A 20,845-nucleotide genomic window follows, 5' to 3' on the forward strand; every position below is an offset into this window, starting at 1 on the left:
GTCTTTTTAATTTTTTCGAAGAAATCGGAAATAAGGAACGAAGGATGAAACCGCGGTGGATTGATTCTACAAGAATGGCCTTAGAAGTGGATGGTGACCTTGCTCATCTCATGCACAGAACTTCATATTTAACAACTTACAGGAACGCAAGAAAAGGACCAAGTACTATAGTCTATTACGTGACTCAAACACAGAAAGGAGCCATATTTAAGTGCTCGTTGAATTAGGAAGCAAGTTATCCCAAGATTATTCTTTCACCCTCAATGTGAGATAAAAATAACAATACAAATCCAAAATAAGTTTTCCGTAATTTTATCTCAATCAAACATGATTTTACTCATCCTAAATTAAATACCAGGATTAATTATCCTATATCCGTTGAAAACGGTAACTTAATACAAGGATTAATTATCCCTGATCCGTAAAAAACGAGTCCATCTAGGTAAAGTAAACAAAAATTAACGAAAGAAACACACATAAAAATATAAATGAACTACCAACCATTTATCCTAGTCTTATCTTGTGTATTATTACTGATGTTTGAGTAAAGAACTTTCTAAAACACACTATTATTTGATCCTCTAAATGATCAATCAAGTCAGCATCATCATCACCAGTTAAGTAAAAAGTCCAGCTTTCAGAAACAGAATACCATAAACATACCAATTCAATCTTCGAAAAAGCCAGAACATAGAAATCCAAAAATTTCCTCATAAATATGCTTCAAAAGCCACAACCCAATTTAAGCTCTGAAATAGTAAAAATTACACAATAACACAAATTCCTATAAAGAAATGTTTGAAATAGCACTAAATTCTTCTGATACCAAGGCTATAGGTATTGAAATTATACTTCCAAAATTTAGGAATTCATTCCATCAAGAAGATGCCTTCGTCTTCCTGGGAGCCAATTGAGTCTCAGGCTGCATGAATAAAAAAATGTTTAGGATACTTGCAGAAGATATGACACTTGAGACAACATAATGGCAGAATAAAAAAGAAGATCAAAAGATGAGTAATGAAAAAGCAAAGGCTACTGACATAGAGTAGACACAATGTATTGAAGTTATAATAAGAATCAACTAAGGAAGAGCGAGGAGACAGATAGAAACTATACCTCTTTCTTAACAGATTCTTCCTTTTCAGACAATACCAACTCGATATGGCACGGATGAGACATATAAGCTGCAGAAAGGTCAATAAGTTTAAATTTGTAATGCATATACTCAACTACAATAAGAACACCATCAAGGAAATAAGAGGAGCACTCACGATTGATTCTTCCATGAGCACGGTATGTACGGCGCCTCTGTTTCTGTGCTTGGTTTACTTGGATGTGAGTAATGTAAAGTGAATCCACATCCAAGCCTTTAACCTAAAATGAGGTGAAAGCAACAACAAACTCATCTTTAGAGAAAAGCGAAAGAAAAGGACCAAGGGAAATAATATAATCCAACAAATTTGAACATACTTCAGCATTGCTCTCAGCATTTTTTAGCAAATCGAGGATAAACTTTGCAGATTTGACAGGCCAACGTCCTTGTCCATTCGAGTGGCGATTCTTTGCCTGAGCAGTACGACCAACCCCGCGACAAAAGCGGGTGAAGGGGATGGCTTGTTTATGGGCAAGAACATCCTCCAAGTAGCTCTTTGCCTTGTTCAAAGGCATCTTCCTAAGGGCATGCGCTGTTTCTCTAGTATTCTAGAGATAGATAATAAGCACACATTTGAGTAAGGAAGGCACAAAAAGATTATGACCATCAGAAATTACAGAACTGTTAAATATCACACAACTGATATAGAACTGTTATATATCATAACAACGAGTGCAGAAGTGTACAGAAGAAGAATATTGGTCCTAGAAAACCAATTGTCACCAGAAGAACCAATATTCTGAATAAAAGAAGTCAAGGAAGAGTTTTGTGCTATCAGAGCTTGATTGAGATAGTGAACTCCTTGTAGTTTATTCAATTTTTGCTAAATATTATAAATGATAGTGATAACTAGTCAGAGCAACTAAGAGCACAAAAGAAAACTGACACACAGTGTTCTCAGAGTCAAAGTCTACAAATTAATGCAGTGCCCTGATGAAATTATTAACTCAGAGTGGTCTGTGGAACTCCAACTTCTTTAATTAAAAGAGCCTCTAACATAGTAGGCAAGAAAAAATCTCAGAGCTTAGATGTCTAAGTGCAAGCATTCTAAACAGTCCAGAGAACAATCAAGAACAGAAGAAAAAATAGTGCATTTACACTTTCACTTGGTGAGCAAACTCAGGTACATGCCTCAAATACAGCTATTGTCATCAACATTCAATTTGCACAGTACCACCCTCTTCTGTCATACACTAATTGAAACAGAATTGAACACGGCAACCATGCTTATCACAAGTATTTTAGCTGAAGAGCCAACTTAAACCACAGAATTATAAAAGCATACGGAACTGTCAAAAATTATTTAACCACTACTTAATTGATGCATACATTTAATTAAACAAGACAAGTCATTTTTATGGGCAACACAAAAAACAAGCTTGCTGAATACAGAATAAGGAAACCGCTAAACAGGGGATACAAACAACAAACAAATGAATTCCGATTCATCTTTGATTATAACACAGTAACAACTATGAACAATATGCAAATGCGAGAAAAAAACATGAAAATATTGAACCTCGCAACGAAACAACAAAAATAGCAGACACGAATAGCTTGCAAAGCAGCAAATCACATAAGATCAAAATTTAACATAAAAATATATATCACACACCTTGAAATGAGCTCTGAGATCCGAACCCCTAGCTTTGCAAGCTGATACAAGAACATTAAAAAAATAAAAACAAAACCAACATATATAAACAATCTCAAATAATGCTAAAAAAATAAAATGTGTATCGTATTGAGTACTCACATTTGGTTGGGTTCTCTGGTTCATTCGAATACTTCACCTACATAAAAACAAACGAATTAACACAGAAATCAATCGGAGAATTAGAAGGTTTAACAAACTAACTAACCATGGCTGCCGGTGATGCTGCTGTTCCCCTGCAGCTGCTGATAGAAGATGTCTGCTTCGGTTCTAGGGCTTTCGTGTTAATTGAATTATATTCTGGTTATAGAAGTGTTTAAAAATTAATTGGGCTATGTTCATTTGAGCCCTTAACTTGTGTTGGGCTTTTTTTTTTTTTTACTTTCATGAGAAGAGCCCATTTGAATGATCTCTAAACTTATAGTCAAGTTTTTCATTATAATTCATGTAAATTACATAAATCTTATAGTTTTAATATGAAATTACAATTTATTTCTAATAAGTTTCTAATTATATTATCCCTTCAAAATTAAAAAAAAAAACAGATACAATAATTGAAGCTCGAATACATTAATATGTAGCTCAGATACGTTAAATATTGTCTTAGATACATAAATATGTATCTCGGATACATTCATCACTAGCTAGGATACATAATATGTAGCCAAAATATATTAAATAATGGCTCGAATACATTAAAAACTAGCTCAAATACATTAAACTTTCACTCTGATACACTAAATATGCAGTTCGGATACACTAAAGTGATAAGGGGTTTTGAAAAGTAATAGGGGATAATAGAAATAGGGAAACTTACATAAATATACTATGATAAAAAAATATTTACCATTTATAGCAATAATATTTTTACCTCACTTGATCACTTTTAATTCATTTATAATACAAGTTTAATACATATTACAGATTTAACAAAGCATTGCTATAAATAGTAATAAACAAAAAGTATCGCTAAAATCAGTAATTATTTTTTAAAATGTATTAATTTATGTAATTTGCTCATAGAAATAAGTGAAACAAAATGTTTGTATTTCTGTAATTTGTCCAAATGATCTTCTCTCCGACCGTCGTCCACAATTGACTTGACACAAGAATTAAAAAACACTAAATGGTAGAGATAATTTTAGCAAATCATTCTTATTAAATATAAATTATCTAAATATTGAGTATCAATTGTTATGTGTTTAAAATTTATTGTAATTCAAATGAAGTTTAATGCTTGGAAAAGAGCCTATTAAAATCATAAAATAAATAATTCCAGAAATTCCTATAAATATAAAATTCCACGGAGAAAATTAAAGGATCATTTAATAGTTATTGTTGTAAGTTTGAGGAAGTGGACCCTGAAATTTGAATATAAAGAGTGAATTTAATGTTGTTGAAAAAACGTGCAAACGTTAGCAACGTTGAAGATAGTGCATAATTCAAATTTCATGAAATTATCCTTAATTTTAAACATATATAGCTAAATTTCAAATTCAGATATTGACATTTGAAGTTTGGCCTTGATAAGACGGTCTTTCGACGCAAATTATGAAAAAATTATGTGCACAAATAATATGCTAGAATTTCGAGTAAAATTCATAACTTCAATGGTTGTCTCATAAATATGAAAATCAAAAATTCCTCAAATATGAATTGAACGAGTAGGACTGTTTGGAGGAGCTGGTTTTTGGGGTTTGGAGAGGAACAAGTACGACCTGGTGTATCATATTATACTATATTATACAACACTTGAATAGATTATATTGTTTTTCATCTTTACGTAACATCACATTAATATTTTGAAATAATAAATATATATGTTTAAAAAAAAAAGGCATGGGATAGGAGTTATTATGGAAAATAGAGAAAAGTAAAATAGGACAATTAGATAAGAAGCAAATACAAAAATAAAAATAAAAACGTAACAGTATCATCATGCCAAGTTGATTGTTACATAAAATGCGACTTATTATCATTATGTTACAATGGATTTACCGATACAGTATACTACTAATAAAGTTTAAATAACAATCAAAATAAATATTATATTTAAATTAACACACCATACAATACTACAGATAACAACCATCCAAACAAGCTGTAAGTTTCAACATTTTGACGCAGAAAAAAAGAGTCAATAGGTTAAACAAATTTCAATTAACTCAGCCTCCTTTCCTAGGATGAATGTGATTTAACAGTGCTTTTATACTTGATATTTTTTTTTGAAAAAAACAGCTCGATGCGCTAATCTACAGACAGAGTGTTTGCCTATAGTCCTTTTGTGTTTTGTGTTGTCAAAATATCTCAAGCAAATGGGTTTTGTATATTATAGCTTGTGATGATAGTGTTAGTTCTTACTCGAGCATGAAAGTTTCATTTTAGGAAAGGATACTATAATAACTTTTGCTATGGTTGTACATGCTAAAAATACTATATCACCTTGTTGACATGCTCCCACAAGTACTGAAGTTAAACTTGAAGCTTTTGTAAGAAATTAAGTTCAGAGAACATAGGACGAGATCACTGTGGATTCATTCATAAGAAGCCTTGGAAGTGATCCTCTAAACGAGCAATCAGGTCAGAATCTATTCTTATTTCAAGAGAATTCATTCTTAGATCATAGATAACAAATATAGAGCAATTCATCAACAGTTAAAAAAAATAAATTTGTGCATTCCCCACTGTGAAAATCAGAATACTACTAACATCCCAATTCATTCTTAGAAAAAGCAAGACCATAGAAATCCAAATTTCCTCATACACATGCTCAAAAAGCACAAGCCAATTTAAGCTCCGAAATAGTAAAATTACACAAAAACACTAAATTCTATGAAGAAATGTTTGAAATAGCACTAAATTCCTCAGATACCAAGGCTAAAGGAATATTGAAATTATACTTCCAAAACTTAGGGATTCCTTTCTCTGCTCAAGAAGATGCCTTTGTCTTCCTGGGGGCTAACTGAGTCTCAGGCTGCATGAATAAAAAAAAAATTACGATAATTACAAAAGAATATATACTTGAAGACAACATAATGGCATGAAACAAAAAGATCTAAAGATGACTGATGAGCAGCAAAGGCAACCGTTACAAAGTAGGCACCATGTACTCAAGTTATGAGAATCAACTATGAGGAAGAACAAGAGACAGATAGAAACTATACCTCTTTCTTAACAGATTCTTCCTTCTCAGACAATACCAGCTCGATATGGCAAGGATGTGACATATAAGCTACAGAAAGGTCAAGAGGTTATAATCGTAATGCATATACTCAACTAAACTAAGAACTATCCAGGAAATAAGAGGAGCACTCACGATTGATTCTTCCATGAGCACGGTATGTACGGCGCCTCTGTTTCTGTGCTTGGTTTACTTGGATGTGAGTAATGTAAAGTGAATCCACATCCAAACCTTTAACCTAAATTGAGGTGAAAGTAACATCTTTAGGGAAAAGGTGGAAAGCAAAGGACCGAGGGAAATAATATAATCCTACAAATTAGGACATACTTCAGCATTACTCTCAGCATTTTTGAGCAAATCCAGAATAAACTTTGCAGATTTGACAGGCCAACGTCCTTGTCCATTTGAGTGGCGATTCTTCGCCTGAGCAGTGCGACCAACCCCGCGACAAAAGCGGGTGAAGGGGATGGCTTGTTTGTGGGCAAGAACATCCTCCAAGTAGCTCTTTGCCTTGTTCAAAGGCATCTTCCTAAGGGCATGCGCTGTTTCTCTAGTATTCTGGAGATAGATAATAAGTACACATTTCAGTAAGTAAGACATGCAAAGATTGGAATGACCATCAGAAATTACAGAACTGTTAAATATCACTCTCACTGATACAGAACTACCATGTATCATTCCAACTGATGAAGAAGTGTATTGTCACCAGAAGAATCAAAGTTCTGAATAAAATAAGTCAAGGCAGAGTTTTGTGCTATCAGTGATTGATTGAAATAGTGAACTCCTAGCATTCTATTTTATTTTTGCAAGAATATTATACAATGGCGGTGATGAATAATCAGAGCCACTGAACAGCGTCAAACACAATAACAGAAAACAAAAAAAAAATGCATCTACCCTATTTTTGTGAACAAACTTGGATACATGCTTCCAACACATCTAATTGTCATCATTCAAATTTCTGTCATACACTAATCCAAAACCGAAACGACACACTGTTATTTGCCAACAAACAGAGCCTACATATGCTTATCACAAGTATTTTAGCTGAAATCACCAGCTTAACTCATATCAACTGTCAAAAAATGTTCATCTATTACTTAATTGATGGATACATTTACTTGAACAAGGCAAGTCATTTTACTGGAATATAATCACCAAAAATAGAACTTGCTGAAAACATAAATGAAGTTCGATTTATCTATAATATGCAAACGCAAATATCGTGAACAACAAAATTAAAAATATGAGACGCGAATAACTTGCAAAGCAAAAATCACATTAAAATCAAAATTTAACATAAAAACACATATCACACACCTTGAAATGAGCTCTGAGATCCGAACCCCTAGCTTTGCAAGCTGATACAAGAGCATTAAACAATCAAATAAAAACCAACACATATAAACACTCTTAAATAATGCTTCTAACAGAAAATGCATGTATCGTATTGAGTACTCACATTTGGTTGGGTTCTCTGGTTCATTCGAATACTTCACCTACATAAAAACAAAAAGGATTAACACAGAACTCAATCGGAGAATTCGACGGTTTAACACACTAACTAACCATGGCTGCCGGTGATGCTGCTGTTCCCCTGCAGCTGCTGATAGAAGGTGTTTGCTTGGGTGCTAGGGTTTTCGTGTTGTATTGAAATATATTCTGGTAATAACAGTGCTGGGCCTATTTGAAGTATTTGGGCCTTTGATTGAGTTGGGCTGTTCTCTTAAAAGAATGGGAATCATGAGATGAGCCTATTTGACCAAACTAATAAAGAGGAAATGACATATATATACAACTTATAGTTACAATTAGCAATAAATAGCTCAACATTAATTAGTATTTAATAGACAAATAAAAAATAAGCACAAAATGGCTCAAATTAATTAATGATATTTTTATAGTTTTTTTTTTCTCGTATAACCAAAATCACTCAAAAACAAACAAAACGGAAACATATAAAATTATATATACAATACGTAATTGCCTAAAAACATAAATTATGTATTTTCATATATTTTTTATTCGTTATTTGATAATAAAAATTTAATTGTATACTTGATGATATGTAGAAGAATGGTGTATTCATTCACTTAGTATTACTATACATTTATAGTTATGTTATCCAGTCCAATGCATACATATTAAAAAATTAAACACTTTATGTATTCATTCACTCATAGTATGTATACACTGCATTGAATTTTTTTTTAATCAGGAAGATCATGTATGCATATTCGTGTATTCATTCTCTTAAAAATTATAATCAGATTCTTCTTTCAAAAAAAGAGGATCGCACATTAAATATAAATTGATCAATGGAAAACACACAAGTTGAATCGGATAACGAGAAGAACTTACATGACTATAAAATTTAGAGTTATGGATGGAGAATCCACAAAATTAGAATCAGAATCCCCAGTTTTATGAATAATCTTAGGATAAGTTTCTTAAACATGACAATTGATACCCACAATTAATTACTATTACCTAAATTAGATATAACCTTCAATTTCAAATTAAAACATAAAAAAATCGAACGACAATACAAGAGGGTGTCAAACATAGGCTAACAAGTAGAGAAATTGATGGGTAAATATCAACAAACCATCAAGAATTTGAAAGAGAAAGAGAAAAAATAAACTATAAATGAATGTTTTTATAGAATTCAATATGTAAAACTAATAAACAAGAAAGCAAATCATCTTTTATTCAAAGTAATGAAGAAGATAATCAATAAAAAACATGATTTACAAGAATACGTGTATGTATGGTATAGAAGAGAAAAAAAATCACTTCTCAATAAAAAAGGACATCATGCTACCACCTTTTAAAATTATTAATTTAATTAAAAAAAAAAACTTCCCAGTACGTGGGCTACTAATTGCAAAATATGATTTTAAAAAACCTTTTTTTGTCAATAAAATAAAAAGGGGCTATATGTTGCCAATTAATAAAAAGGGATGTCATGTTGTGCTATTTTTTCAACTAAGGAGGTCATTATTTAGATTAATTTATCAAAATAATGTATTTATATTTTTTTTATACAACTAGTATAAACGTATTTTTGGATAATGTTATGGGGTATTTTTATTTTTAAAAATTCAACGGACAAAAACTGACGGGGCTAACGACGTTAAATGAATAAACATACTTCTGAGTAACGTTTACGTTTTTGGGGTAAAACGATATGCTTAGTAAAAATCAATAATTTGTCACCCAATGAAATACGCGGTGTCGTTTTTATCAATTGTAAGTTTTAATTGATCGCTTTTAATACATTTATAATACAGTTTAATACAAATTACATAGAACAATTTATTATTCACATATAATACAAGTTTTATTGATGAATAACACATTTATCACACATAATAATACACTTATAATACAATTGGTCAATTTCTTACAAAACAAAAATAATATTTTTTTAAAAACATTTATAATATATTTATTGCATACATAATTTACTTTTAATACATATTGCAGATTTAACATAATATTGCTATAAATGATAGTAATAAACAAAAAATATCGCTAAAATCAATGATTATTTATTAAAATGTATTATTCCAAGTGATTTTTCCTAAAAAGAAATAGGATATGAGATAAAAATTAGTATTATAAAAAATAGGGAAAAAAGATAAAATAGGATTATTAGATAACAATACCATCCAAACAAGCTGTAAGTTTCAACATTAACAAATTCCATATACTCCGGACTCAGCCTCCTCCTCTCGGATGAACGTGCATTGGCCATTTGCTACTTGCTAGTGCTTTTGGTACTTGATGAATTTGTTTTTTTTTTTTAAAAAAAAACTCGATACTCTAAGCTTCTGTTATGCGCGGGATATAGAAAAAGGCTAGACCACAAAAATTTATTGTATCAGTCTTGCCTAATAATTCAATTTTTACTTTTTACCTTGCAAATTTACCTCCTTTATCAATTACTCTCTCCATCCGGCATTGTTTGTCATTATTTTTATTTTTAGAGTCAAACTATAAAAATTTTGACTTAACATTTTAAGATGTACTTTTTCATCATATTAATATGTAAAAAATTGTAATTTATAATACTTTTTATATAGTTTTAAAATATTTAATTTTTTTTTGTTTAAAATATCGAATTAATGTGATCTAATTTACTTGGAGGGAGTAACATAAAGAGCAGGATATAGGTTCTTGTAATCGTTGTTACGCCTCTGAATATTTATTCTCTCTTTGTAAAATTGGTCAGGAAAAGACTTCCTACTCGAGAATAATCAATTTTTCAAGTAAATTTTCACCACTTGAACATCACTTCATAGTCGATTGATGAACTTTTGTGTTGCTTTTGATGAATACAAGAACAAAAAAAGGCTCCATCAAGGTGTTACAATGTTGACAATCAATTTTAACTGCAAAACTAAACAGAAGCATACAACATCCAGAAAGCAAGACGATAACGAATATGTGCCATTGAACAATGATAGAAGCAAACTGTAACATTAATGTTTAACTCAAGCTAATCATAGTTGAATTGTTAAATTTCAAGAATAATGTGATTTTCCTTCACCTCTCTTTATCCTGGTGCTCCATTATCAGATAGGAGACATTGGAGCTATCATCAGCCAGCCACTTTGCATCATTCCATTCATTTCACACTCTTGTACTATTGATGAAACACAGACAACCAACTCTACAACTATCTTTTTGTTCTTTTTCCTTTTTTGGTTGTCGAATTGATGGATGATGAGAAGAACAGAGCTTAAAGTCATGAAGAAACGCTCTCTTCCTTCTGAGACAAGTACCTAAAGGAAAACGCAGCATGAAGATCAGATTTTGTTTTTCGCTAAAACAAGGTGATTGATAAAAAGGGAAGGGAAAGTTGATTCAGACTGATCTACATAAAAGGCACTCAAAACTTTGGTTAAATGCTTAATCTGTGAGCGGAACTTGCTAGTAACTACAGCTGAGTTGTTCAAACATTGTTGTTTCTATTTAATGTTACTATGGATAATTATGCACTCGTGAACTGAGACACATACCGCTGATGCTTTAGCCAACGTGAGAGTTGATAGAGCTGCACTGACTCATTTGAAGCATGGCAAGCCAGAAGAAGATAATTGCGAGGACGTACCATCCATGCAAATCTCATACATAAAAGTGAATATACACATAGCACTGCAGCCAAAGAAACAAAAGCAAGAAAATTCAATAAATGGTCTAAAACTGAGACAATCATTTTATGCAGGACCAAAAGCAAAGCACACCAGAACGTGTTGATGTACCAAAAACTTATGTTTTGAGCAGTGACGGATCCAAAATTTAAACTCTGAAAGTTCTAGCGAAATTAAAAATGCAGGTTCTGAAATATATATTCAATCCTATGTATACTTATTTCCACATATTTACATAAGCCTCTAGTCTGAAGCCATAGGTTTGGCCAAACCACAGCTTATATTGGATCCACCACATTGTTTGTACAAGAGACATTCTTCTTTTTTTCACGTATATACATGAGGTTCGAGTCCAAAGCAGAGTTTTTAACCAGACTAACAGCTTATACTGGATCCACCATTGTTTCTGCGAGATTCTTTTGCATTCAAAAGAAGGATACATTGACCATTGTTCGAGTAGCTTGGACTAAAAATGTAAAGACTACTACTATTTCACCTGAAGTCATATTGCCAGATATTGCATCAGGGGGCTTCTGTGAATCCATCACTCCCTAGCAAATTAATCAATTCAAGTAAATTTCAGAGACTTCAGTATTAGATAAAAAAACAGAAATAATTTACCGAAAACGAACATCAGGAGTTAGGAACATACAGAAATGACAAAGCCCCAGTTGGCCATAGGACCCCAAAAGTGAGTTGTTTTAGGGCCAACAGGACTGTTCAAGAATGCCCGGAAGTAACTCATGATTTTGTAATTCAATTGCCTCTGCATAAATTGAAGCAAACTTCAAATACTAACAAAAACTATTTTAATTTGTAAATCACATTTAAAGTCAATCCTAAATTCCTAATCATTTTCCAATTTACTGATAAACAAAAAGGGAACTTGCTCATTTCCAATAAGATAAGATTTATTTCCTTCCATGTGAAAAAATTGAATCTTTTCACTTAATAAACAAACCTTTTTCCTATAGTTCTCTTGAGATACCTCAAGTAAAAACAGCAAATCAAATTTGCATTGTCTCTTCCATTCATTACAACAATTAAGAATCGAATTATCACGATCTTTATTCCTTTTTACCTACATCTTCCTCTACCAACTCCAATGCCCACACCCCAATCAAAGGACGTGACCTAGTGGTTAGTAAAGTGGGTTGAGAACCCTAACGTTTCAGGTTCAAACTCCTGCATAAACAAAAATAATAGGTGATTTCTTTTCGTCTAAACTTTTCACGTTCAAATTCCCATATAAACAAAAATACTAGGTAATTTCTTTTCATCTGTCCTAACGTTTCAGGTTCAAATTCTAGCGGAAACAAAAAAAAATAGGTAATTTCTTTTCATCTTGTCATAACTTTCAGGTTCAAATTCCAGCAGAAACAAAACATCTGTTCTAGTTTTGATTAACAAAGCTACCTGATGTTTTAATATTTCAAGTTCAAATTCCAATAAAAACAAAACATTTGTTCTAGTTTTGATTAACAAATCTATCTGATGTTTAGTAACCGATAAGTATGTCGTGAAATTAATGGTGACCCGAACATCAATGATATCATTAGAAAGGAACAGAAACCAGTCTATAGCTACTAATGTTACAACAGGACCTTACCTCGAATACTGCGCAGAAAAAAGCTTCTGCAATTGTTGATGAAATTGGGGAAATGCAAAATTAAATTTCAATTTCTCTTTATGAAAAGTGTTGAAATAAATGTGGATACTTTGTTGTTTTTCCAGAAAAGGAATTGTGCCATTAATAGGAGTAGCAGCTAGGGCTCATTATGAAAGTGGTTTAGTTACGTGACCAAATGGAAAATTTATTGGGATTTGTACCATTTTGAGTTGTTTCATCACTAATAAATTTCACACTTCAATAATCTCGTGTAGATATACTTGAGACCCCATCCTATGCAATGCCACCTATTGCACAAGTCAATTTTTATTTTATTTTTTGATAAAAATTAAATTTATAGGATTACATGTATATTTACAAAATTAACATATTAAATTATACTCCCTTCGTTCAATAATACTTGTTCACTATATTAACGGTTTCCGACTTTCTCCGCTTTCCGTAACCGTAACCATTTGTCATTCCGATTACTTCATCCATAAACCTTTTTTTTTTATTTCAAAATAGCGATACGCTCTAAAAAAAAGTAAAATAGATGTCCAACAATACTTGTTAATTTTATGAAATCCATAAATAATTTTATATTTAATTCGTAATTTATATTATAGTCATTTTTCTATTATATTTTTTAAGACATTTTATTTATTATATTCAAATGGTGATATAATAAAATTATCTTCTATTTATAGATTCTTAAGGGACGTGTCAAGTGTGGGAAAGAGGAGTATAATTTCTTATTACTCTAAATTGAATTATTACTAGTAAGGTGAGAGTGGAATTCCCCCGACCCCTCAGTTGACTGATTACTTTAATCTGCTTTGAATGATCCTATTACTTTTTGAAATAGTTTTTGGGAAGACGTCTCAATTTGTGTTGATTTATTTTGATGTGACATGAAGTATGAAAAAAGAAATAGAGTTTTGAAATTTTACCATCAGATATAGATTTTTGTGTAGATACAAAATCATATGAGTGGCGGAGTTAAAATTTGATTTAAAGGGTGTTAAAATATAAAGAAATAAAATTGTGTAGAAGCCAAGGAGTGTCAATACGTAATATAAATATACATAAAAAAATTTTTAATTCTAGCTATACAACGTAATTTTTCGACGTAATTTATCGACGAAGGCTGGGCGGCTCGACAATGTTAAAAAAAGACATGCGCCTTACGCCCCAAATTTAAGGGGCCTCATTTTTAATAATAAGAGGTTATAAGTTGTTATTTTTAACAAATATTGAATTGTATTTGTAGAAAAAGTTAATTTTTCATGAAAAATGAAGGAAATATTAGAAGAAATCAATAACATAAAAACTATTAACAAATACAAGCTTAATGTCCCATTTGATTTTCGCTTTAGGCCACCAATATGCTTGAACCGCACCTGGATACCCGATCACATGGTTAGGTGAAAGTTGTTGAATTTAGGCATTGCGTGAGGATTGAAAAATTCAAATCTGCGTTGCATTATCTACCTGAAAATGTGAACAATGTGCGGTGCATGGGGACATAAAAGTAGTCACGGACCATCTCTTGGATAGTTGTTGGAAAGGTGACAAATATTCATCATCAAGATGAAAACGGACATGCTGTCATAATTAACCTTATGAAGTATATGTGACAAAATAGTCCAACAGAAAAGTGAACTTTATTCCAAGAAAATGAGGAAACTTGGATAGTACAACAACGATATACTCAGCGTAATTCCACAAGTGGATCTAGAAAAGCTCGGACAGTAGTTGATATAAAATTACTGGTTTTTGGTCAAGCATTTGTGTCTTTGGTGCTTAGCATCTGCTCACAACTATCCATCCTCAGCCTCGTCTCAGTCTCGTCCTCGTCCCATTCAGCTGCAATCTTCACAAAACTCCTCTTTGTTCCTGCTGATACTCTGTTGCAGATTTTTCTAATCTTTGATCATCAATTCCTGATTCTGCTCTCTTCTTTTCCCCATTACATTGGCCAAACTACAAACAACATTATGTAAAGTTAAAAACTTTTATCTGATTCTGCTATGTGCTGCATTACCTTCTTCAGCAATATGAAACATGTTTTTGATAATCATCGCATGCCTTAATTCTACGCAGCAACTCAATGAGCAAGTACCGTAAGTGCAACATAGCTGATACAAGTTCAAATCACGTTCTATCCAACATAGCTGATACAAGTTCAAATCACGTTCTATTTCAAATACATTTCATACACAACGGTAATGCCATCAGTCAAACAGCCATCAGGGTAAGAGCTCCCAGAAACATTTCCAAAATTGAAAGAGAAACCATACAATGTGTATTGTGATGAAATAAAATGAAATATGCAGAGGCGCATATGTCCACATACATATAGATAAACTGTTTTTCTGATCTAGCAATTTTTTTCCTTTTTGAGTTCCACACATGTAGAGTACATTGAAGTTTAAGACAGAAGTGGGATCGGCACATGTAAATAATGTAACACTAAGTTTAGAGTCCAGAAACAAAGGCATCATCTCAACCTAGAATTTCTTGCAAAGATGAAAACAACAAAGTACAAACTGCATCCAGACCAGATAAGCATAATATAAATTATAAACGAATAAAAAAAGCAAATCTAGTTTTGAAGCAACAAGAGTTTGATGTGTATCTCAAACATACATCTTTATAACAATATTCTTAAAAGAAACCCTAAAGCAATGTCAAATTGCTAAGAACCATTCAAATATTACAATGCTGAAGTTGACCAACAGAATTTAAAGGGAAAGGCAAGCAAATTTAATGAACAAGTATATGCCAATTAGCAATCAAGACATCTAAATTATATAGCGAACTTGTCTAACCTGCCATCATCTCTCCAAGACTCGGACAGAACAGGCACACTGAAGTATAGCTATCTTCAGCAATTCGCAGAGACGCAGCATAGGACTACTCTTAGCCGAGTAATTTGAAGTAGGTTGCAAAATCACACAACATAATTCTAATAAAATCACGTTCGAAGTTGGTCAATAACTTTCAAAAGGCTATAGGACTCAGAATCTGGCCTAGCCCCTCCAAGAATCATTCTTTTAAGAAGATTTGGATCATATACCTTCCCCTTAACATACGCCTTGATTAACGCATTGTATACAAAGGTATACCTAGTATAATTCGCTTTCTTCAGTTCTTCAAACAACTTTTCAGCATTCTCTACATCACCATTATCTGCAAATATTTCAACTATTGAAAGAGTAGTTTCCAACCATGGAGTTGATCTTTTCACCTTTATGCTTGTTTCCATATCCATCCCCAATTGAAGAGTTTTGATGGCCTCCTTAATTAATCCCGCTCTCAAGCAACCAAGAGCAAGATGCCGATAAGTAATGGCATTTGGCTTGCACCCACTTTTCTCCATCTCCTTATACAATGCAGTGGCTTTGGTAATATGTCCATGTCTACAATATACAGCTATTAGCGAATTGAACTGCTCATTTGACTTCAAAGAACTCCTTGATTTCATTGCGGACCACAGCTCTTCAGCTCGACAGAGATCTCCAATCCTACCAAATGCTTCGATCGCCAGGACATAACTCTTAGACCTAACATGGGAAAGCTCCAGAATGAAACCCCATGTCCTCTCTAAATCATTCCGCTTTCCCAGATATCCGTAGAGTATGACCAGAATGTCCAATGTAGACCAGTTTTGTCCAGTTGCAGATTTCTCAATAGCTTCAGTATAGGTCTCACAAACTGTATACAATCTAGCCACAGCATGTGCATTGGCCAATATACAGTAAGATACCTCATTCGGTTCAACTTTTGCTCTCTTCATGTCACTAAAAACTTTCAACAGGCCTTCAATATTGTGTTGATTTGCTTCTATCTTGAGCAGAATATTAAAGGTTGAAACATGTGGAGTAACCTTATCGGCTTTCATCTGCGTCAAGATTTTAGGAATGAACTTCTTGCGGCTTGGGGAGGAATGGAGAATGATGAGATGATTGAACACCAAATAAGATATGGGATGGTCCAGTTCTCTCATTTTCTTCATATATGCTAGTGAAAGCCTGATCAGTCCTCTGTCCAAGCATCCAAGTATAAGATTGTTGTAGAGCAACTCATTTTGGAACTCAGACGGAATTCGTGAGAATAGGCTTTCAGCTTGTGATATCCCATGAAGCTTAGAAGTGAATTCTACTAAATATGAGTAATCTAGTTCCTTTGGTCTGTATGGTCTCTCTCTTATAACCCATTCCATCACCTGTGAAAAGCATAGAGATTGCTTAATATCACAAGTGAAGTTCTAAATGAGCACTAAATTCTATCTATTTCAATGATAACTGAATCTGACACTGAAACACTAGTGAATACAGCTAGACTAAGAACCTAAAGATTGTCAATATCAACTAGATATGCTTGATTAGGCATTATTATAGGTAAGACTTGAAAATGAGCTCAACAACATAATAGAGCAAATTCAGTATATATTTTGTGAGAAGGAATAGAGGAAATTCGTATATTGAAAATGCCTGAATAACTAATATGGAACATAACACTCTGTACCAGCTTTACCTGAAACATGACATAATAGATTAAGACAATTTTTTCCTCTTCCCCTACTACATTCACTACTACTACCCTTAGATATCTTACATAAACATGTAAAGTGCACCCTAGTGGTGTTCACAGTAGGTTGAATACTTCATTTACTTCATAATAGGTAAATGCCCATTTTCAAATTTGGCAAGAAAGGACAGAGTAAAAGAACCTCAAGAGCACGCTTGTTCAATTTGAGTTTGCGCAAACGATTCATAGTGTGGAAAATGTCACCTCTATGAATAGGTAAACCATCACCCATCCAGCTTTGGAAAGTGGATCCAACGGACTCTCCTATGGGTACACTTTCAATTCTTTGACTTAAGCTGTTCCTTGTTGCCACCATTCCCTGATCGACCAACCTTTCTTCCTTTTCTGATTCTGACTTCTCTGAAGTAAAAGTTGCATCCGATGTTTTCAAACAATAAACTTGACATGAATGAATAGTTTGTTTGGACAAAGATATAACAATTGTTTGATGAATTGCACTAGTGATCCTCTGTTTCCGCAGAATGGATATGAAGTTCATTGTTGATATCAGAAACAAAACCAACTTTACTCATCAGGACTGCTTAAGGAAAGAATTGCCCTGAAATTATGTATTCAGCATCACTAGTCCACGGAAACCATAAGAGTTAACCTGCCACAACTTGATTAACTAAAAAAAAAAAGGATTATTAAATTTCGAGGAGGTGAAGTTGCTAGATCCCACCCCACTTCAAACTTTACGTTTCAAGCACATTGGCATTTGATTTTAACCATAAAGTGAGAACCCCCTGCTAAAAAAAGCTTCTTTCTTGATGGTTCCCAGGGGCAATAGCTGACAGTGATGGTCGTAGCAGGAACTGAAACATTGAAAGGAAAATCAGTTATTCGAGGAATACCTCAAGTAATCACCATCTAACCCTGTAATAATTACATTCTTTCCATCAAGATCAGCAGCATTGCAGAAAAAAAACATCAAGGTTATCAAAGAACTGAGCTTCATCAATATCGATCACATTCACCTATCAAGATTCGGAGTTCCTAGGAGATAGAAACAAACACACTCTACTGAGCTAATGAAAGTTAAAAGCCAGTTGCAGGATTCGTTCTGCCTAATATAAGTTCTTTTCTAACTACTGCTATGTCTTTGTATTAAAAAAACACACACAAAAAAACTTTGACTCTCAATTGTATTTCAGTTCTCCTTCATGCTTTCTCATCAAAGTGACATAGCATACTAACACATATTGGATCATTTTATCCTAATATGTACATCACTGACACAATCAACTGCACATTTTTCTTCTTCTCATGAATTAAAGTACAAAAGGAACCATTTAAAATCTCAAAATTCAAATTTGAAAAAGAAAAAGAAAAGTTGCAGCAACAGGAAATTTTCACAACACCGATGAAGTATAAATCCAGTAGCTAACTAAAATCTCGTCTTTTTTTATGAAATTGCACGGAAAAATTGAAAAACTATTTAGAAACGTAGAGCAGCTGAGAAGTTATGCCACTAAAATCACAAGAAAAACTTACAGTTGGCCGCTGAAATCACAGATAAAAGATATGGAGAAGGTGTACAGAAGTGGAGGATTCGGCTATGGAGGAGAAAGAAGGAAAAAAGAGGAACGGTAATTTAGGGGAGAAAATGACAAAAATGGTCCATATGTTTGGTTTAGGTTCAAAATAGCCCCTAAACTACACTCTATATCATATTGATCACTCTCTGTTTGTTAAATTCAAGGGTGACAATTAAGACTGGTCAACGGAACGGGACGTACCGGTACCGTTCCGGTTCGTTCCGTTTTGGTTGCCTACGGGACGGAACGGGATAGTCTGAAAAGGTATACGGAACGGGACGGAATCGTGATTTCGTACCGGTGTATCGGTACCGTTTCATCCCGGTTCCGGTCCGGTCGGTCCGATTTCGATCCGGTTTACTTAATATATATTAGTTTTTTTATATTTTATATTTTATATAATTTATATTTATATTTTCTATAAATTATATTTATATTTAATATTTAATATTTTATACTAATAGTTGTAAATTGAAATTATAATTTGTTACAAATTTAAATAAATTAAATTGATATTTTTTAATTTTTGTAATTGTTTTATCCTTATTTTAATTTAATTTTTTTAAAATTACAAATTTTATTTAATATTTACAAGACACAAGTTATAAATATAACTTATAAAATAAATATTAATGAATATAAGTAATAACTTATAAAGTATAAACTTCAAAAGATTTAAATTTTGAAAGTTTTATTAGACTTTACTTGCAAACTTAACAACAAAAAAAAAAATTAATAAAATATCTTTAAAATAAACTTAAGTAAAAAATTATAGTATAAATTTAAAAACTATTAATTTATACTTAGAAAAATAAAAAAAAAATTATATTTTCGTAATCCCAAAAAATATCGTCCCCTTTATCCCGTCCCGTTCCATCCCGGTCCGTTCCGGTTCGTCCCGGTTCCATCCCGGTATATAGTAGGAACGGGACGGAACCGATTATCATCCCGATAATTCCGGTCCGGTTCATCTCGGTACCGGTCAACATACCGGTCAACAGGTTCCGTTCCGGTCCGGTGCCGGTTCGTTCCGGTCCGGTGAACCGGTTCCGATCCGTTGACCAGTCTTAACTGACAATTGAACGGGTTGAGTCAAAGTTGGATGAGTCATAATGGGTTAAGATAACAATTGAGTCAAGATCCAAACTAATTCAAATTAGCTTAGATCAAAATAAGTTAGACAATGAATTACATTACGGGTCAAGGTCCAATTTAATTCAATTTTTTATTAAGCTTAATTGTTCTATTTGTTCTTGTAAATTATTTTAGTTCCTAATAAAATTATCTTTTTCTTTGTTATTGCTATATACATCATATCAGATTGAAAGAAAAAAAATTAAAATATATTTTGACAAGATTTTTCATGAGTCAATTCTGATTACATATCAAATCAATTTTTAATGGGTTGAAATAGATAGGATTAGAATAATTGAACTAATAATGGGTGGATCAACAACCTGCCTAAAATTAAACAGATCGAATGCATTGGACGAATTGGATTTAATTTTGCCACCCCCGGTAAAATTTAAATTCTGAGGAAAAAAAGGAATTTTAGCTGAGAACTCACATCTGAGAGTTCTTCCTTTTTTTTGCTATTTCTAGTCCATTTCTAAACATCTAATACTTTTTTTTAATGTACAATATATATTTTATTTGGTGCATTATAGTATTTAAGTACTGTTTTTTGTGTTCAATTTTTTAGGATTGGAGGAGACTTTTCTAGTGTTCATATATTTTCCATAGTTATCTCAAAGATAAATCGGCAACACTATAAAATATTTGATGGAGATCAAAAAAAATTGCTCACTTTTGACAAATTACGGGAAGTATTTTGAGTCTACATCGAACACAAGGGACCATCTTTGTAATTTTTTTCTCTAGTCCAGGGCCTTTGTTAGTGAGGGTACTGTTGGACTTGTTAATCAAAACTAAAAGGGGATTAAAAGGTGATCAAT

General features: G+C 32.6%; 4 protein-coding genes across 8 annotated transcripts; all 4 read right to left on the reverse strand.

Moving 5' to 3' along the window:
• Window positions 1–666: 666 nt before the first annotated feature.
• On the reverse strand, window positions 667–3,125 carry LOC107023397 (60S ribosomal protein L17-1-like). The gene is made up of 7 exons (XM_015224086.2): window positions 3,016–3,125; window positions 2,910–2,946; window positions 2,769–2,809; window positions 1,471–1,701; window positions 1,272–1,374; window positions 1,117–1,184; window positions 667–922 (listed from the first exon to the last, which is right to left on the reverse strand). The coding sequence occupies exons 1-7, from the start codon at window positions 3,016–3,018 to the stop codon at window positions 878–880; spliced, it is 528 nt and encodes a 175-aa protein (XP_015079572.1). The 5' UTR covers window positions 3,019–3,125; the 3' UTR covers window positions 667–877.
• Window positions 3,126–5,500: 2,375 nt separating this feature from the next.
• LOC107023398 (60S ribosomal protein L17-1-like) lies at window positions 5,501–7,667 on the reverse strand. Its single transcript, XM_015224087.2, has 7 exons — window positions 7,558–7,667; window positions 7,451–7,487; window positions 7,309–7,349; window positions 6,316–6,546; window positions 6,124–6,226; window positions 5,972–6,039; window positions 5,501–5,781 (listed from the first exon to the last, which is right to left on the reverse strand). Exons 1-7 carry the CDS (start codon window positions 7,558–7,560, stop codon window positions 5,737–5,739), a joined length of 528 nt encoding a protein of 175 aa, XP_015079573.1. The 5' UTR covers window positions 7,561–7,667; the 3' UTR covers window positions 5,501–5,736.
• Window positions 7,668–10,360: 2,693 nt separating this feature from the next.
• LOC107021843 (mitochondrial pyruvate carrier 1-like) lies at window positions 10,361–13,007 on the reverse strand. Of its 5 annotated transcripts, none has more exons than XM_015222561.2 (6): window positions 12,757–13,007; window positions 12,233–12,332; window positions 11,800–11,913; window positions 11,644–11,698; window positions 11,016–11,151; window positions 10,361–10,778 (listed from the first exon to the last, which is right to left on the reverse strand). In XM_015222561.2, exons 3-6 carry the CDS (start codon window positions 11,890–11,892, stop codon window positions 10,742–10,744), a joined length of 321 nt encoding a protein of 106 aa, XP_015078047.1. In that variant the 5' UTR covers window positions 11,893–11,913; window positions 12,233–12,332; window positions 12,757–13,007; the 3' UTR covers window positions 10,361–10,741. The 5 variants fall into 5 exon arrangements, with proteins under 5 accessions (XP_015078047.1, XP_015078046.1, XP_015078045.1 ...); XM_015222560.2 differs by having other exon boundaries at window positions 12,229–12,332; XM_015222559.2 differs by lacking the exon at window positions 12,233–12,332 and having other exon boundaries at window positions 12,757–13,006.
• Window positions 13,008–14,341: 1,334 nt separating this feature from the next.
• Window positions 14,342–19,000, reverse strand: LOC107021221 (pentatricopeptide repeat-containing protein At1g07590, mitochondrial). Its single transcript, XM_015221834.2, has 4 exons — window positions 18,847–19,000; window positions 17,495–18,167; window positions 15,591–16,987; window positions 14,342–14,742 (listed from the first exon to the last, which is right to left on the reverse strand). The coding sequence occupies exons 2-3, from the start codon at window positions 17,849–17,851 to the stop codon at window positions 15,737–15,739; spliced, it is 1,608 nt and encodes a 535-aa protein (XP_015077320.1). The 5' UTR covers window positions 17,852–18,167; window positions 18,847–19,000; the 3' UTR covers window positions 14,342–14,742; window positions 15,591–15,736.
• Between the last annotated feature and the right edge of the window lie 1,845 nt (window positions 19,001–20,845).

This window comes from Solanum pennellii, chromosome 6 (assembly GCF_001406875.1).
Source record: "Solanum pennellii chromosome 6, SPENNV200".
In the NCBI taxonomy this organism is placed as follows: Eukaryota; Viridiplantae; Streptophyta; class Magnoliopsida; order Solanales; family Solanaceae; genus Solanum; species Solanum pennellii.

Coding starts and splice junctions, on each gene's coding strand:
- LOC107023397 (XM_015224086.2), bottom strand. Junction 2,810..2,909: donor ACCAGAGAACCCAACCAAAT/GTGAGTACTCAA, acceptor TTCTTGTATCAG/CTTGCAAAGCTAGGGGTTCG. Junction 1,375..1,470: donor ATGCTGAGAGCAATGCTGAA/GTATGTTCAAAT, acceptor ACCTCATTTTAG/GTTAAAGGCTTGGATGTGGA.
- LOC107023398 (XM_015224087.2), bottom strand. Junction 6,547..7,308: donor ATCTCAGAGCTCATTTCAAG/GTGTGTGATATG, acceptor ATCTATCTCCAG/AATACTAGAGAAACAGCGCA. Junction 5,782..5,971: donor AAGAATCTGTTAAGAAAGAG/GTATAGTTTCTA, acceptor TTATTCATGCAG/CCTGAGACTCAGTTAGCCCC.
- LOC107021843 (XM_015222561.2), bottom strand. CDS start 11,892: ATGAGTTACTTCCGGGCATTCTTGAACAGTCCTGTTGGCCCTAAAACA. Junction 11,152..11,643: donor ATCTGGCAATATGACTTCAG/GTGAAATAGTAG, acceptor CTTTGGCTGCAG/TGCTATGTGTATATTCACTT. Junction 10,779..11,015: donor CGTTGGCTAAAGCATCAGCG/GTATGTGTCTCA, acceptor GTTTTCCTTTAG/GTACTTGTCTCAGAAGGAAG.
- LOC107021221 (XM_015221834.2), bottom strand. CDS start 17,851: ATGAACTTCATATCCATTCTGCGGAAACAGAGGATCACTAGTGCAATT. Junction 16,988..17,494: donor TGAACAAGCGTGCTCTTGAG/GTTCTTTTACTC, acceptor TGCTTTTCACAG/GTGATGGAATGGGTTATAAG.